The sequence below is a fragment of the Antennarius striatus genome, chromosome 22 (genome assembly GCF_040054535.1).
Source record: "Antennarius striatus isolate MH-2024 chromosome 22, ASM4005453v1, whole genome shotgun sequence".
Taxonomy (NCBI): Eukaryota; Metazoa; Chordata; class Actinopteri; order Lophiiformes; family Antennariidae; genus Antennarius; species Antennarius striatus.
The window spans coordinates 15848608-15868067 of NC_090797.1; the positions used below are offsets into that span (position 1 = coordinate 15848608).

General features: G+C 49.2%; 1 protein-coding gene across 1 annotated transcript; it reads right to left on the bottom strand.

Moving 5' to 3' along the window:
- Nucleotides 1-3332: 3332 nt before the first annotated feature.
- On the bottom strand, nt 3333-19032 carry dera (deoxyribose-phosphate aldolase (putative)). The gene is made up of 9 exons (XM_068306787.1): nt 18928-19032; nt 15423-15520; nt 15078-15225; nt 14599-14694; nt 14360-14494; nt 13952-14080; nt 4249-4361; nt 3587-3736; nt 3333-3508 (listed from the first exon to the last, which is right to left on the bottom strand). The coding sequence occupies exons 1-9, from the start codon at nt 18956-18958 to the stop codon at nt 3452-3454; spliced, it is 957 nt and encodes a 318-aa protein (XP_068162888.1). The 5' UTR covers nt 18959-19032; the 3' UTR covers nt 3333-3451.
- Between the last annotated feature and the right edge of the window lie 428 nt (nt 19033-19460).

The following is a 19460-nucleotide window of genomic DNA, read 5'->3' on the forward strand; positions in this document are numbered from 1 at the left end:
TACTTCAAAAACATACTCCCATGGATCACAGACTAAAGCAATGAGTTCAATCAATCAATCAATCAATCAAGTTTTATTTATATAGAGCTTAATCATGGCAGCAGACATTTCAAAGTGCTTTAACAGACAGAGAAACCCAACTGAACCCTCCAGAACATGAGCAACAGTGACGAGGAAAAACTCCCTCGTTGAGGAAGAAACTCCGGACAGGACCCAGACTCTTTTGAGCTGCCATCTGCCTCGACCGGTTGGGTGGAATAGAAATAAAATGAAGATAAGGGCAGGTTCAGAGAGAGAGTCAGATAGACCAGGTTGAGTCAGTGTCTTCATGGTTATAGTTAGAACGTTTGATGCAGGAGCTGAACTGGGGACCAGAAAGTCAGGCTGTGTTCACCGAATCCTGGGTTGTTGTCTTCATACATGTTCACCATCATGTAGTTGGTGAATTCAAGGCACGATTACAGCTGCATGACGAGTGTATGGTGGAAGGAGGAGGAAAGGAATAGAGTCAAGTTTACCTGGAGGAGGACCGGAGGGCAGAAACCAGGCCTACTGATGTTCTCCTTCTAAGCTGTCTGTGACTGCTCCACATTTTCCATTAAGATCAACATAAAAAATGATAAGCCTTCATTTCTTTGACTCATTTTAGAGAAGGGAAAAGGCAGCAGCCAATCAGAATCACGTATGATGTGTTGCATGTGGTTGGACAACCGCAGGCATCAAAGGACAAATTCAAAGTGTTTCAGGTCTCTAAGTGCTTTTTTTATTTCTGCAGCTCGTCTTTGTGGCGTCACAATGACAAGGTCCTCTCTGAATGGCTCGGTTCAGTCCGACCTACAGCTCCGGCCTCATTGTTGCTTCGTTTTTAGTGATCTCAAGTGCACACATTCAGGTCTTCCATCGCTGAAGGACCCTCCCCCCTCCCCTGCACACACCTCAGTTTATTCTCCCAAAATGCACGGCATCTTGAAAGCACTCCTTATAATTTATGAGATGAACTCCATGTTTCTTCATTTTAACAGCCCCTTGTTCACACCCCACCCTTGGATTTCTCCAATGTCAAACACTCCCTTCAAAAGCCTCAGATAGAGCTCTGGGGGCTCCGTTGAGGTCTCTTATTGCAAACAATTACTGTGTCCGTGATCGTTTGGCAGGGATTTCTTTGGCTCTGTGTTCGTCGGCTCTGAATGGCGTCTGCCTCTGTGGTCGTGTTACCACTGGGCTGAAGGTGCATTATTATTATACAACCAACTATTACCCCTGTTACCCTAAAGCAGGTCTGTCTGTAGAGACATGTAGAGTTGATCGTCTCCCTGCTGCTGGATGTAGTGGTCCACCTCATCTGTCTGTGAAATCCCACCACCTCCCTGAGTCCACCCCGTTTGTACTGGTGGAGGGGTCCTACGGGGTGAGGCTGCATCATCCAGGAAGGGTTTACTCACACCTGAGGACCCGCCTCAGGTACCCGCTCACACCTGAGTACCCGCCTCAGGTACCCACTCACACCTGAGGACCTGCCTCAGGTACCCACTCACACCTGAGGACCCGCCTCAGGTACCCACTCACACCTGAGTACCCGCCTCAGGTACCCACTCACACCTGAGGACCCGCCTCAGGTACCCACTCACACCTGAGGACCCGCCTCAGGTACCCACTCACACCTGAGTACCCGCCTCAGGTACCCACTCACACCTGAGGACCCGCCTCAGGTACCCACTCACACCTGAGGACCCGCCTCAGGTACCCACTCACACCTGAGTACCCGCCTTAGGTACCCACTCACACCTGTCAATATCCAAAGGGAAAGTAATCGAGTACAAACATTGACGACCCGTTTGAAACCAATGGCGTTACATTTACCTACCATTTAAGATGCGTTCCCACTTCATTCCATCCGTCTGATGCCACTGATCCCACCAAAGGGTGAGGCCCACATTTACTTTCTCAGGCTTATTTCCCATGGTGCACCCTGTCTTTGAGCGCTGACCTTGGTCAGAAGCTCCCTTGTGGTGAGAAGAGATAGAATGAATGTTTGAAAGATCAAACCCGCCCCAGACGCCAGCAGTTTTATGGATCACGGTTATTAAAGAAATTAATCAGCACTGATTCATACACAGCCGTGGAAAAGAGTCGACTCAGCAGTTATCTACCAGAAGGTCAGTTTATTTTACTCATTTATTCTACATTCTTTATATTTAACATGAAACTGATGCTTTCCCTTGTCTTTTGATCAGATGTAATTGACTGATGACTGAAATCAATTCTAATCATCTGTGGCGCCCCTTCCTGGATGAAACACCAAGTCCACGGTGTCGTAGTTCAGCGCTTCACAGGAAGTGGTTTGTTTTGGGGGAAGGGCTTCGTGGATCTGAGTGGACGTCCTGGGGAACCCATCACGCGTGTTCCACGTCCAGCCCGTGTCTGATGGAGTGGCAGTGGGCTGGTTTCACATGATCTACATGCCTTCGCCAAAGCAGGACTAATCCATCACTCCATCACCTGTGTGGACACGCCTCACCCTGACAGGACGGCGCCTTGCTCAGGGGCGTCTCGGCAGTGTTCTGGAGGTGAGCTGACACCTCCCACTTCGCCACAGTCTGGAACTTTTCTGTCAGTAACTTAGTTACTACGTATTTCACTCGTTTTCCTCGTGTTTGTCTCTCGTTAATAACGAGATTCCTCAGTCAGACGAACGTGACTCCGTAGCTTATGTGAACCCTACCTGGGTTGATCCTACTGAGGCAACCAGTAAACATCGCAAAGACTTTAAAACACAGTGTTTGCAGGTGGGACAAAAATCAGTGGAGACGACAAACGATGTTTGACAGGACGTAATTAAAGCTGTATTTCACATCAATCGTCACGGACAGTGAGATAGTTAACAACAGCCAAGCTAACGCCGGAAAGCAGCTAACAGTTCCCGGTAAGTGCTAAGACAAACAGGATGAGTATTGTATATGGAACTGTTGGGCGCCGTCCCTACTTAATCTGCGTCCACTAACCTACATCAATATAGCACTTCACTCAGAAGAAACTGTGAAAAAGATTAAACATGCTCTCTCGCTCTTTAAGGAGAGCTAACTAGTTAGCCAAATGCTAGCTGACTTCAACAGCTTTTGAGGAACTTTCAGTGTGTATCTCTGAGCCAGGTCATTACCACACACTGCTACCGTAGCCTGAAAGAACTCCCCCTTAGGGATGACAACACCCTTGTGCAGGTGGACAATCAAATATGACTCAGGACAGGTCAATAACTATCAATCACTCCAGAGATGAGGTAAGATTCGGCGCTTTGGTCAATCCGATCATTTTTGATTCTGTTGATAGTAATGTCTTAATATATATTTTTATTTGTTATTTAAGTACAGAATTTCTAATTATGTTAATCATTTGTTAAAGGCACATTTGGACTCTGGTCTGGCTGCCTGAGGTGTTCATGGGTCGGACCCGTTCAGGCGAGAGGCAGCTCATGGTGGGCTGCGTAGCATCCAGTCACATGATGGTAGATCTGAAACACAATGACAAATGAAAGATGTTTTGCAGATAAATGATGATGAGGAAGAATTTCTGTGTGCTGGGCACCCACCTGCCTCTCGATGTCCGCCAACAGGCTGCTGGCCCCCAGTCGGAACAGCTGAGGGCCAAGCCAGCTGGGCCCCAGCTCCTCCTGGATCAGGGTCAGCCACAGCAGAGACTCCTGAGCTGTTCGGATCCCTCCTGCCGGCTTGAAGCCCACCTGAGACAACAGACTGTCTTACCCTTCATTTAACCACGGTGTTCGTCACTATGACGACTCAACCGCTTTACGAAAAGACCCGTCATTACCAAAAAGTTAGGAACTTATCAATTCATGTCTGGATTGTCTTTGGACCCCAAATCAAATGACTGCAGTGTGTGTAGCAGTAGGACCGGTGGGTGTGGATGATGTCAAAACGTGGGACTGATTCATTCGTCAAACAGAATCGTTACTGTGGTTTTTGTATAATTTGGCTTTATGTTAAAATATGGACAAATACACCAAATACACAACAGATGGCAGCGACCAATCAGGTGTCAGATGATTATTGTGAATAAAATTTGTAACATCCAGACTACAAGACACTACTTTTCTCACACGCTTTGAACCCTGTTTAACCGCGCTGCGTTTAACCTCCAGGTTTTCACGACCCAACGGCCACCAAGGGGCGCTCTAACAGGACGTGCAACAGTGAGAGACAAGATACTTACAGACAGCCAAAAGTGCCCTACCTTGTATCCTGAACTCAGGTAGTAGTCCCGGATGGCCCTGACCATCACTATGGCGACAGGATACGTAGCATTGACAGCTTCTTTTCCTGTGGACGTCTTGATGAAGTCTGAACCTGAGGACGACAGAAGGTCTTCAGCCCGTGGTCACAACATTTGGCTCGCTGATCACCAGACCAACGTTTCTCATTCCAAACGACCCGGCGTTAACGTAGGGAGGCAGTCAGTGGCGCAATGGGTCTGGGTGTAGACGGGGTATTATTACCCCAGCCGGGTGCCACTAGACAGGAACAGATGCTGCTGATGGCTAACAGGGCAGCTGCACGCTCATCAATAAAAGCCCTCATTTTTCCTTCCCTTCCTTTACAGCCAATTATGTTTTATCAGCTTTCCTGATAAAAATAGAAGATGAAATGAAGCTCTTTAATAGATTACCCACAAACTGGGCTGCAGGAAGGGGAAAAAACCATCAGCCCTCCTGCCTCCCTGGTGGATAATGACTGTTCATTACTGAACAGAGCAAGATGAACATTTTCTAGTTCATTAACGACGTGTTCTATGTATTTTTCCAGTCAGGTCTTTTCGTGTCTCTCCCGTCGTCCTCACACTGGCATAATCCTTAAGATTCCTTATGGGGAGTCTTAATTACTAGATAATGGATAATGGTTATTAAATGTGGGTGGCGGTAATGAAGCTCTATTCATTTGCGTGGGCAGGGGGATACTGGCAGAGAACAGCAGAGTAAAATAGCCTGCATCACAGATTAATAGGTGAAATTATCATTCAATTTCAGAAATCTCATCCTCAATTCAGAGGAACAAGGAGAGATTAAGGAGTGAGCGCAGTGACAACAGTCCTGCGTCTGAATAACCATCGTTATCACACCCGTGACAATTTGGGTCTGTAATCTGCTTATTATGTGATGGCTAGTTAAGCATACTGTGTGTGTGTGTGTGTGTGTGTGTGTGTGTGTGTGTGTGTGTGTGTGTGTGTGTGTGTGTGTGTGTGTGTGTGTGTGTGTGTGTGTGTGTGTGTGTGTGTGTGTGTAGGAGAAGGGGAAGCGCAACGAATCAAAAGAAAAGATGGGCAGCAGCGCCATGACGTGGCAGACAGCAGGAACTACACCAGGACAGTCACCTGTGTTGACTTGTACATGTAACCAGTGTAACTACAACAAGATCTACACGCATGCTAACTCTCTAAAGAATCGTCCAGTCATTTATGGAAAACTGGTAGGTAAAAAAAAAGATGACCGAGCTAATGACCTGCACCTCTACGAGCCGTCAGGTCGCCCCCCCAAGACATCCACCAGTAAGAACTTCCATGGGGAGTACCGCCTCATATACTTCATGTCCATCCTGTAACCTCACAGCTCATGGATTACTGTTACTGCCCAGGACTGTCCTCAGTCCAACATCCCACATCCTGGAGCAGATGTTCTGAAGGTACTTCACCACTCAGCTGGGGCGTTCCTCTGAGGTTCCGGGTTTCTAGTTGGTTCATGATCTTCCCTTCTCTTGGATTACTCATATGGCAGCATTCCAACCGCCCCAGATTATCCACCCTGGTCCTTTATGTTAGTAGCCCATTTCATCTAACTGGTCTGGGTTCCAACCAACAGACCTCGCTGACCCGGGTAATGTCCGATCCAGTATGACTACCACACACACCCAAAGAAACAGCTGTTTATCTAGTTAGTATTCCAACATCTGTAACCATAAACATCTAGGGACTGGCAGGGGGAGCCAGGCTCACAGGTTAATAGGGGGGGCGTCATTATCACCCTCACAATCCAAGACTGGGTCCATGACACACCAATGACACACCAGTCGTCACACGCTACACACACAATGACACACCAGTCGTCACACGCTACACACATAATGACACACCAGTCGTCACACGCTACACACACAATGACACACCAGTCGTCACACGCTACACACACAATGACACACCAGTCGTCACACGCTACACACACAATGACACATCAGTCGTCACACGCTACACACACAATGACACACCAGTCGTCACACGCTACACACACAATGACACATCAGTCGTCACACGCTACACACACAATGACACACCAGTCGTCACACGCTACACACATAATGACACACCAGTCGTCACACGCTACACACACAATGACACACCAGTCGTCACACGCTACACACACAATGACACACCAGTCGTCACACGCTACACACACAATGACACACCAGTCGTCACACGCTACACACACAATGACACACCAGTCGTCACACGCTACACACATAATGACACACCAGTCGTCACACGCTACACACACAATGACACACCAGTCGTCACACGCTACACACATAATGACACACCAGTCGTCACACGCTACACACACAATGACACACCAGTCGTCACACGCTACACACATAATGACACACCAGTCGTCACACGCTACACACACAATGACACACCAGTCGTCACACGCTACACACACAATGACACATCAGTCGTCACACGCTACACACATAATGACACACCAGTCGTCACACGCTACACACACAATGACACATCAGTCGTCACACGCTACACACATAATGACACACCAGTCGTCACACGCTACACACACAATGACACACCAGTCGTCACACGCTACACACACAATGACACACCAGTCGTCACACGCTACACACACAATGACACACACCAGTTGTCACACGCTACACACACAATGACACACCAGTCGTCACACGCTACACACATAATGACACACCAGTCGTCACACGCTACACACACAATGACACACCAGTCGTCACACGCTACACACACAATGACACACCAGTCGTCACACGCTACACACACAATGACACATCAGTCGTCACACGCTACACACACAATGACACACCAGTCGTCACACGCTACACACACAATGACACATCAGTCGTCACACGCTACACACACAATGACACATCAGTCGTCACACGCTACACACACAATGACACACCAGTCGTCACACGCTACACACATAATGACACACCAGTCGTCACACGCTACACACACAATGACACACCAGTCGTCACACGCTATACACATAATGACACACCAGTCGTCACACGCTACACACACAATGACACACCAGTCGTCACACGCTACACACACAATGACACACCAGTCGTCACACGCTACACACACAATGACACATCAGTCGTCACACGCTACACACACAATGACACACCAGTCGTCACACGCTACACACACAATGACACATCAGTCGTCACACGCTACACACACAATGACACACCAGTCGTCACACGCTACACACATAATGACACACCAGTCGTCACACGCTACACACACAATGACACACCAGTCGTCACACGCTACACACACAATGACACACCAGTCGTCACACGCTACACACACAATGACACACCAGTCGTCACACGCTACACACACAATGACACACCAGTCGTCACACGCTACACACATAATGACACACCAGTCGTCACACGCTACACACACAATGACACACCAGTCGTCACACGCTACACACATAATGACACACCAGTCGTCACACGCTACACACACAATGACACACCAGTCGTCACACGCTACACACATAATGACACACCAGTCGTCACACGCTACACACACAATGACACACCAGTCGTCACACGCTACACACACAATGACACATCAGTCGTCACACGCTACACACATAATGACACACCAGTCGTCACACGCTACACACACAATGACACACCAGTCGTCACACGCTACACACACAATGACACACCAGTCGTCACACGCTACACACACAATGACAAACCAGTCGTCACACGCTACACACACAATGACACATCAGTCATCACACGCTACACACACAATGACACACCAGTCGTCACACGCTACACACACAATGACACACCAGTCGTCACACGCTACACACACAATGACACACCAGTCGTCACACGCTACACACACAATGACACACCAGTCGTCACACGCTACACACACAATGACACACCAGTCGTCACACGCTACACACACAATGACACACCAGTCCTCACACGCTACACACATAATGACACACCACAGTCGTCACACGCTACACACACAATGACACATCAGTCGTCACACACTACACACACAATGACACACCAGTCGTCACACGCTACACACACAATGACACACCAGTCGTCACACGCTACACACACAATGACACACCAGTCGTCACACGCTACACACACAATGACACACCAGTCGTCACACGCTACACACACAATGACACACCAGTCGTCACACGCTACACACACAATGACACACCAGTCCTCACACGCTACACACACAATGACACACCAGTCGTCACAGGCTACACACACAATGACACACCAGTCGTCACACGCTACACACACAATGACACACCAGTCGTCACACGCTACACACATAATGACACACCAGTCGTCACACGCTACACACACAATGACACACCAGTCGTCACACGCTACACACATAATGACACACCAGTCGTCACACGCTACACACACAATGACACACCAGTCGTCACACGCTACACACACAATGACACATCAGTCGTCACACGCTACACACATAATGACACACCAGTCGTCACACGCTACACACACAATGACACACCAGTCGTCACACGCTACACACACAATGACACACCAGTCGTCACACGCTACACACACAATGACAAACCAGTCGTCACACGCTACACACACAATGACACATCAGTCATCACACGCTACACACACAATGACACACCAGTCGTCACACGCTACACACACAATGACACACCAGTCGTCACACGCTACACACACAATGACACACCAGTCGTCACACGCTACACACACAATGACACACCAGTCGTCACACGCTACACACACAATGACACACCAGTCGTCACACGCTACACACACAATGACACACCAGTCCTCACACGCTACACACATAATGACACACCACAGTCGTCACACGCTACACACACAATGACACATCAGTCGTCACACACTACACACACAATGACACACCAGTCGTCACACGCTACACACACAATGACACACCAGTCGTCACACGCTACACACACAATGACACACCAGTCGTCACACGCTACACACACAATGACACACCAGTCGTCACACGCTACACACACAATGACACACCAGTCGTCACACGCTACACACACAATGACACACCAGTCCTCACACGCTACACACACAATGACACACCAGTCGTCACAGGCTACACACACAATGACACACCAGTCGTCACACGCTACACACACAATGACACACCAGTCGTCACACGCTACACACACAATGACACACCAGTCGTCACACGCTACACACACAATGACACATCAGTCGTCACACGCTACACACACAATGACACACCAGTCGTCACACGCTACACACACAATGACACACCAGTCGTCACACGCTACACACACAATGACACACCACAGTCGTCACATGCTACACACACAATGACACACCAGTCGTCACACGCTACACACACAATGACACACCAGTCGTCACACGCTACACACACAATGACACACCAGTCGTCACACGCTACACACACAATGACACATCAGTCGTCACACGCTACACACACAATGACACACCAGTCGTCACACGCTACACACACAATGACACACCAGTCGTCACACGCTACACACACAATGACACACCAGTCGTCACACGCTACACACACAATCACACACCAGTCGTCACACGCTACACACACAATGACACACCAGTCGTCACACGCTACACACACAATGACACACCAGTCGTCACACGCTACACACACAATGACACATCAGTCGTCACACGCTACACACACAATGACACACCAGTCGTCACACGCTACACACACAATGACACACCAGTCGTCACACGCTACACACACAATGACACACCACAGTCGTCACACGCTACACACACAATGACACACCAGTCGTCACACGCTACACACACAATGACACACCAGTCGTCACACGCTACACACACAATGACACACCAGTCGTCACACGCTACACACACAATGACACATCAGTCGTCACACGCTACACACACAATGACACACCAGTCGTCAGACGCTACACACACAATCACACACCAGTCGTCACACGCTACACACACAATGACACACCAGTCCTCACACGCTACACACACAATCACACACCAGTCGTCACACGCTACACACACAATGACACACCAGTCCTCACACGCTACACACACAATCACACACCAGTCGTCACACGCTACACACACAATGACACACCAGTCGTCACACGCTACACACACAATGACACACCAGTCGTCACACGCTACACACACAATGACACACCAGTCGTCACACGCTACACACACAATGACACATCAGTCGTCACACGCTACACACACAATGACACACCAGTCGTCACACGCTACACACACAATGACACACCAGTCGTCACACGCTACACACACAATGACACATCAGTCGTCACACGCTACACACACAATGACACACCAGTCGTCACACGCTACACACACAATGACACATCAGTCGTCACACGCTACACACACAATGACACACCAGTCGTCACACGCTACACACAAAATGACACACCAGTCGTCACACGCTACACACACAATGACACACCAGTCGTCACACGCTACACACACAATCACACACCAGTCGTCACACGCTACACACACAATGACACACCAGTCGTCACACGCTACACACACAATGACACACCAGTCGTCACACGCTACACACACAATGACACACCAGTCGTCACACGCTACACACACAATGACACACCAGTCGTCACACGCTACACACATAATGACACACCAGTCGTCACACGCTACACACACAATGACACACCAGTCGTCACACGCTACACACACAATGACACATCAGTCGTCACACGCTACACACACAATGACACACCAGTCGTCACACGCTACACACACAATGACACACCAGTCGTCACACGCTACACACACAATGACACACCAGTCGTCACACGCTACACACACAATGACACATCAGTCGTCACACGCTACACACACAATGACACACCAGTCGTCACACGCTACACACACAATCACACACCAGTCGTCACACGCTACACACACAATGACACACCAGTCCTCACACGCTACACACACAATCACACACCAGTCGTCACACACTACACACACAATGACACACCAGTCGTCACACGCTACACACACAATGACACACCAGTCGTCACACGCTACACACACAATGACACATCAGTCGTCACACGCTACACACACAATGACACACCAGTCGTCACACGCTACACACACAATGACACATCAGTCGTCACACGCTACACACACAATGACACACCAGTCGTCACACGCTACACACACAATCACACACCAGTCGTCACACGCTACACACACAATGACACACCAGTCGTCACACGGTACACACACAATGACACACCACAGTCGTCACACGCTACACACACAATGACACACCAGTCGTCACACGCTACACACACAATGACACACCAGTCGTCACACGCTACACACACAATGACACACCAGTCGTCACACGCTACACACACAATGACACATCAGTCGTCACACGCTACACACACAATGACACACCAGTCGTCACACGCTACACACACAATCACACACCAGTCGTCACACGCTACACACACAATGACACACCAGTCCTCACACGCTACACACACAATCACACACCAGTCGTCACACGCTACACACACAATGACACACCACAGTCGTCACACGCTACACACACAATGACACACCAGTCGTCACACGCTACACACACAATGACACACCAGTCGTCACACGCTACACACACAATGACACACCAGTCGTCACACGCTACACACACAATGACACATCAGTCGTCACACGCTACACACACAATGACACACCAGTCGTCACACGCTACACACACAATCACACACCAGTCGTCACACGCTACACACACAATGACACACCAGTCGTCACACGCTACACACACAATGACACACCAGTCGTCACACGCTACACACACAATGACACACCAGTCGTCACACGCTACACACACAATCACACACCAGTCGTCACACGCTACACACATAATGACACACCAGTCGTCACACGCTACACACACAATGACACACCAGTCGTCACACGCTACACACACAATGACACATCAGTCGTCACACGCTACACACACAATGACACACCAGTCGTCACACGCTACACACACAATGACACACCAGTCGTCACACGGTACACACACAATGACACACCACAGTCGTCACACGCTACACACACAATGACACACCAGTCGTCACACGCTACACACACAATGACACACCAGTCGTCACACGCTACACACACAATGACACACCAGTCGTCACACGCTACACACACAATGACACATCAGTCGTCACACGCTACACACACAATGACACACCAGTCGTCACACGCTACACACACAATCACACACCAGTCGTCACACGCTACACACACAATGACACACCAGTCCTCACACGCTACACACACAATCACACACCAGTCGTCACACGCTACACACACAATGACACACCAGTCGTCACACGCTACACACACAATGACACACCAGTCGTCACACGCTACACACACAATGACACACCAGTCGTCACACGCTACACACACAATGACACATCAGTCGTCACACGCTACACACACAATGACACACCAGTCGTCACACGCTACACACACAATCACACACCAGTCGTCACACGCTACACACACAATGACACACCAGTCGTCACACGCTACACACACAATGACACACCAGTCGTCACACGCTACACACACAATGACACACCAGTCGTCACACGCTACACACACAATGACACACCAGTCGTCACACGCTACACACACAATGACACACCACAGTCGTCACACGCTACACACACAATGACACACCAGTCGTCACACGCTACACACACAATGACACACCAGTCGTCACACGCTACACACACAATGACACACCAGTCGTCACACGCTACACACACAATGACACATCAGTCGTCACACGCTACACACACAATCACACACCAGTCGTCACACGCTACACACACAATCACACACCAGTCGTCACACGCTACACACACAATCACACACCAGTCGTCACACGCTACACACACAATGACACACCAGTCGTCACACGCTACACACACAATGACACACCAGTCGTCACACACTACACACACAATGACACACCAGTCGTCACACGCTACACACACAATGACACACCAGTCGTCACACGCTACACACACAATGACACATCAGTCGTCACACGCTACACACACAAACCCTGTATAAATCTAATGGAGAAGGATCTAAAACTAGTGCAGCAGCACATGCGGTGAGAACAGCTGGACTAAACAGGAAGCTTCACTTCTGTTTAGGTGGAGGAAGACGAGAGGGTTTGTTATCTCCTAATGTTCTGGTTGACGGTCCTGATGGAGACAGAATAAATGGTTTGAATGACTGGATGAAGGGCGGGCACCAAGCAACACGTTCAGGTGCTCCTTTGACAACCAGCCCAGGACGCCGGACATTAATCAGATTTGGGAAATGTCAGTTGTTCCTGTGGAAACACGTTCTCCAGGGTTATGAACTGAGACCATTAGAGACCCAACAGAACCCAGACTGACCCGCCATCATGGCAACCAGGCTGGCTTTGTAGACATTGGTGAAGGTGCCCAGCTCGCCAATCGCCAAAATGGTCTTCATGTGGGCGTCGCCACAGGCCTCGCGAAACTGACGGATCTCATCGTACATGGCTGTAGAGGACAGGAAACACGTAGTCCACGTTATCAGGTGACCAACGGTTTCTCGTTTCTTGGACTGTTTTAGAAAACGGCTGATTTCAAGTTAGTCAAACGTCTAAAAACACATGGATGACATTTTGTCTGGATCCCCTCCAGAAGGGAAGGGACTCCTTCAGCTACACGGTCAACCGTCCCACTAGCTTCAGGAGAATGTGTGATCTGGTTTGTGAGTTAGCTGGATAGCAGAGAAGCTATCCCTGCTAACAGGGGCCCGTCCCGACTCCTGCTCACCTTCCCATTGGCCCGTGAGGGCCAGCGTCCTGTTGATCACTATGTCAATCTCAGCCGCCCCATCAGCCACCGCTAGGCGCACTTCCTGCAGGCGGGTCTCCAGAGGCGTCTGGCCTGCTGGGAAACCAGTGGCCACTGGAGACGAGGGAGAACACACCAGTTCAACGGGTCAAGACATTACTAGTGGATTACCATCACATCATCATCTCACATGGAAGGATCCAGCTCCAGGGGCTCACCTGAGGCTACCGGCAGGCTGGAGTTAGCAGCTTTTAGCGAAGCCACGGCGTCAGCCACACGAGACGGGTAGACACACACTGCTGCTGTGGTCACGCCTGAAAGGACGCAGAGATGAAGACACAGTCACTAACTAGTGTGTGTCGCCACCTGCTGGCTGGATTCAAGACAGAGCAGTCCGTCAACAAGCGTCTCCTGACCACCGGTACAATTCTGTTATTACTATAGTAGAATTAGTAATAATAATAATATATTATTATCATTAGTATTATTACTATTCCTTTGTTTGTTGTTGTTGTTGTTAAGGAAAGTGTGGGTTGGCCAACTTCTAGACAAGATGTCCAAATCCAGCCCCAGCCTGTAGGGGGTGTGAGTGGTGAACTGGAGCTCCAGTGGTGGTTCTGCTAACTGGACAGACCTCCACACGGTCTGTGTCTAATCTAACACATCAGAGCCCACACGCGTGTCAGCAGCAGCACACCTTTGTCCTGCATGTCCATGTTCTCCAGCAGGTCGGCGCGGACCGGCTGGATGGCCTTCAGACACAACCGGTGGACGTTGGATGGAGTGTCGTCTCCAGCCAGGGTGGTCAGGTCGATGCAGGTGATGGCCCTCAGCAGCCAGGCAGCCTGCAGGACGGACACACACACACACACACACACACACACACACACACACACACACACACACACACACACACACACACACACACACACACACACACACACACACACACACACACACACACACACACACACACACACAGTGTTTTAAGATGTGACTGCTGTGTGTGTGTCAGTGACCTAACGTGTGACAGCTGCGTTACCTGCCACTGGTTTTTGGGGATCTTGTGTGTTTGGATCTGCTGGGCTCTCTTCAGGACGGCCTGTGTGTTCACTCTGACCCTCGACACCCACTGCAGGTCTGTTGCCATGGCAACCACATAGAGGAGCGAGAAAGTCAACAAGTTAGTGCAACGGACACTAGAGATGTAGAGCAGCGGTGCCCAGCCTCCTCAGCTCCTCGGACCGGTTTCATCTCAGACAGGATCTTCTTGACGGTCTTCCTTTGCTGGATAACCGTTAACACACCAGACAGCTGGAGTCTGATCATAAATCAGTGGTTTGACGTAAAGGCAGACACCAACAACCTTTTGTTCATAAATTGATAATTGATCAACATCTCTGTGAACGAAATTATCGTAAAGAATAATGATATTAAAAGCTCGACTGAAGTGACTGAACTGATGAGGTTTATTTTAAATATAGCGATTCAAAATCAGTTCATTCAACGTAGGAGAAATATTGATCGTTATCAATCAAAGGGTGAACAATCAATCAATAATAATCATTACAAATAATGAATCAGTGGTGGGGGGCCTCTGATCTCGGGGTAACGGAGACAATGACACCTGACGTGTGTTCAGACCTCCGGTCGACTCCAGTTTGGTTTTCTTTAGTCACTGCAGAAAATCCCACTTCACAGAGACGGGAGGTAGAAATGGAAGCAGGGATTAAGACACTTTTAGGGTCTCAGGATAATCTGCCTTGACTCTAATCCAGAACACTGGGGCAGTTGTGGGCGCTTAATTTAGGGGTAACGGCTGGTAACCTGTCATATGACCTAGACCTGTCAAGAGGCACAGGCGCACGCATTCGTCTGTGTGTCATTCAGCACAGACACATGTACAACAATAATGTACTGTAATTATGTCCACAATTACCCATAGTGCACTTGGTCCCTCATAGTAACAGCTTCCTGTCCAGACTCATCAGACACACAACATCCTTCCTGACGTCCCTCTGACTTTGGGAACGTGTAAATAAAGGTGTGAGACGGTCGCTCGTTCTTCAGCGTACCTGACATCAATCTGACACTGTGCTGATATGAACATCCTGCTTCTACCCCCATACCCCCCCCACCCCACCCCCGGGGGTAGCAGCAGCAGCGCTGCTTCAAACACGTGAAACAGCAGCACTCGTGTCCAATCAGTGGGACAGTCAGGAGTTATCAGTTACACTGCAGCAGTCACACACACACACACACACACACACACACACACACACACACACACTGGTGTGTAGAGCTCTGATGCTTCACACACACTTGACTCCTGCCCGTCTCTGGGGGTGTGTGCAGCAGGTTGTTGGTTCTAGCAGACGTTGACACACTGGGGGTCACTCACCTCCTACTGGAACTGACTACACCTGTGACACAACCACACACGCTTCCGTCACACGGTGGGTCACACACGCCTCCATCAGTGGCGACCAGTGGCGTGCGGTGACGTTCATGGCTGGGGGGGCACTGACTTCATCATAATCAGATTTACAAACACATGAACCTACAGTTTATTCACCATTTCATCATCAACAGTGAGTGGGTTATTTTAAAGTCTCAGAGCAGAATAATTTACACACAAATAAACACCTTTGACTAAAACATACGTGTCTTGTTTCCTACATGTTTGTTGATGTTACGTTAACTCATAGATTAAATCTGTGCGCCGCTCCTTCTGAACAAAAGCAGCAAAAAAATTTGAGTTGAAATATGTGATCCTCCATTTTTATAGTGAGGCAAGGCAAATGTATGGCTGTAGTTTACTGTCACCAGCGCCCCCTACCATGAGGCAGGAGAACTGCGTGCCTCACTTCATGCCTTTTCCCAGCGGTTTCAGGACCGCTCAACTCCAGAGAGACGTTACACACATGGAGTTGTTGACTAAAAAACACTACATTATATACATTAGCTAAATTATAGGAATTTAGTTCATAGATCAAACGTGTTTGAACATTTTAATAGTGACGTATAGAGAGATAGCATTATGGTCTGTTTAGCTACCAGCACAGCTAGTGGAGTCATTGATCAATCCATGGTAATCAATGAGTCGCCACAGGTCTCTGATCAGGATTTCAGAGGTCTTCTTCTTCTTCTTCTTCTTCTTCTCCTTTGGGCTTCTCCCTTCAGGGTCTCCACAGCCAATCAGTGTCCTCCATCTAGCCCTGTCTTCTCATCCTCTTCTCTCACTCCAACTACCTTCATGTCCTCTTTCACTACATCCATAAACCTCCTCTTTGGTCTTCCTCTAGGCCTCCTGCCTGGCAGTTCAGAACTCAGCATCCTTCTACCAATATATTCACTATCTCTCCTCTGGACATGTCCAAACCATCTCAGTCTGGCCTCTCTGACTTTATCTCCAGAACCTCTAACATGTGCTGTCCCTCTGATGGACTCATTCCTGATCCTATCCATCCTGGTCACTCCCAGAGAGAACCTCAGCATCTTCATCTCTGCTACCTCCAGCTCTGTCTCCTGTCTTTTCTTCAGTGACACTGTCTCTAGACCAAACAACATCGCTGGTCTCACCACAGTTTTGTACACCTTTCCTTTCATTTTAGCTGAAACTCTTCTATCACACATCACACCTGACACTTTCCTCCACCCGTTCCATCCTGCCTGGACACGCTTCTTCACCTCTTTTCCACACTCTCCATTGCTCTGGACTGTTGACCCTAAGTACTTCAAATCCTCCACCTTCTTGATCTCTTCTCCCTCTAACCTCACTCTTCCACTTGGGTCCCTCTCATTCACACACATGTACTCTGTCTTACTGCGGCTAACCTTCATTCCTCTCCTTTCCAGGACAAACCTCCACCTCTCTAGCTTCTCCTCCATGAAACCATACTGCTGCTCACAAATGTTCACTTCTGCCCTTAGTCTAACTTCCACTACTCTCTCCCATAACTTCATTGTATGGCTCATCAGCTTTATTCCTCTGTAGTTGCCACAACTCTGCACATCTCCCTTGTTCTTTAAAATGGGCACCAGCACACTTCTCCTCCATTCCTCAGGCATCTTCTCACTATCTAAGATCCTGTTGAACAACCCAGTCAGAAACTCTACTCCACCTCTCCTGGACACTTCCACACCTCTACAGGTATATCATCAGGACCGACTGCCTTTCTACCCCCGTCCCCTCCAATGCCCTCAGGGGTAAATGTGAAAATTCAGCGATTTTGAGTCAAAATAACGTCAAACTGGTGACGTTAGATATAAAATAACTTTATATATAACTTTTATATATATATATATATATAATAGACACCCCTGGATAAATATAAACGTTTGATTTATTTCTTCTATTTTCGTTTCTTTCTTTCGTGACGTCACGTGACGCCCCGCCCCCTGACCGCACGTCACTGGTGGAGACCATCCGATCGGACACAACGCAATGACACGTCACGAAACGCACGCGATGTGACGTAACACGTGACCCACGTGCCTTTGCCCGTCACGTGCCGGCTCTACCGGAACCGAACCGGGTTCCTCACCGAGCCTCATGCCGGGGTTCCGGGCCGACATGGTGACGGTCGGTCGGTCGCTCTTCGTCCGCAGAGCCGCTCAAAGCCACTTCCGGCCTCCTCTTCTTCGCTTTTCAACAGCGGGCGGACTTCCGGCTTCCGGGACGTCAGCGCCCCCCACCGAGGCAAGTGTTGAACTACAGTAATCCGACCTCTGACCGGAATGACGGACGCTATAAGGCTTCACGGGTGTGATGAACGCAGTAAGGCTCTAATCCGGACACCTGTTAGCTGGAACCTTTCCCTGTCAGCCGGGACAGGTCCAGTCCCCCCAGGGTCAGTCCACAAGAAGGTTTGGTCTCCAAGGTGGACAGAACAACGCTCCCTAAAACTAACGCCGCCATGAAGTCGTCTAGTGATCACATGACCCACATGTTCACGATAAGACCACTCCATCACCTGACGTCAGGTTCTAAGATCCTAGATGACAAACCAACCAGTCCCTGGATTAAAGCAGCTAGCCATCTTCACATCACCACCGCTACATCCGCCGCAGCGGGTCA

Coding starts and splice junctions, on each gene's coding strand:
- dera (XM_068306787.1), bottom strand. CDS start 18,958: ATGTCGGCCCGGAACCCCGGCATGAGGCTCG. Junction 15,521..18,927: donor GAACCCCGGCATGAGGCTCG/GTGAGGAACCCG, acceptor CCATGGCAACAG/ACCTGCAGTGGGTGTCGAGG. Junction 3,737..4,248: donor ACCTGAGTTCAGGATACAAG/GTAGGGCACTTT, acceptor CTGTTGTCTCAG/GTGGGCTTCAAGCCGGCAGG.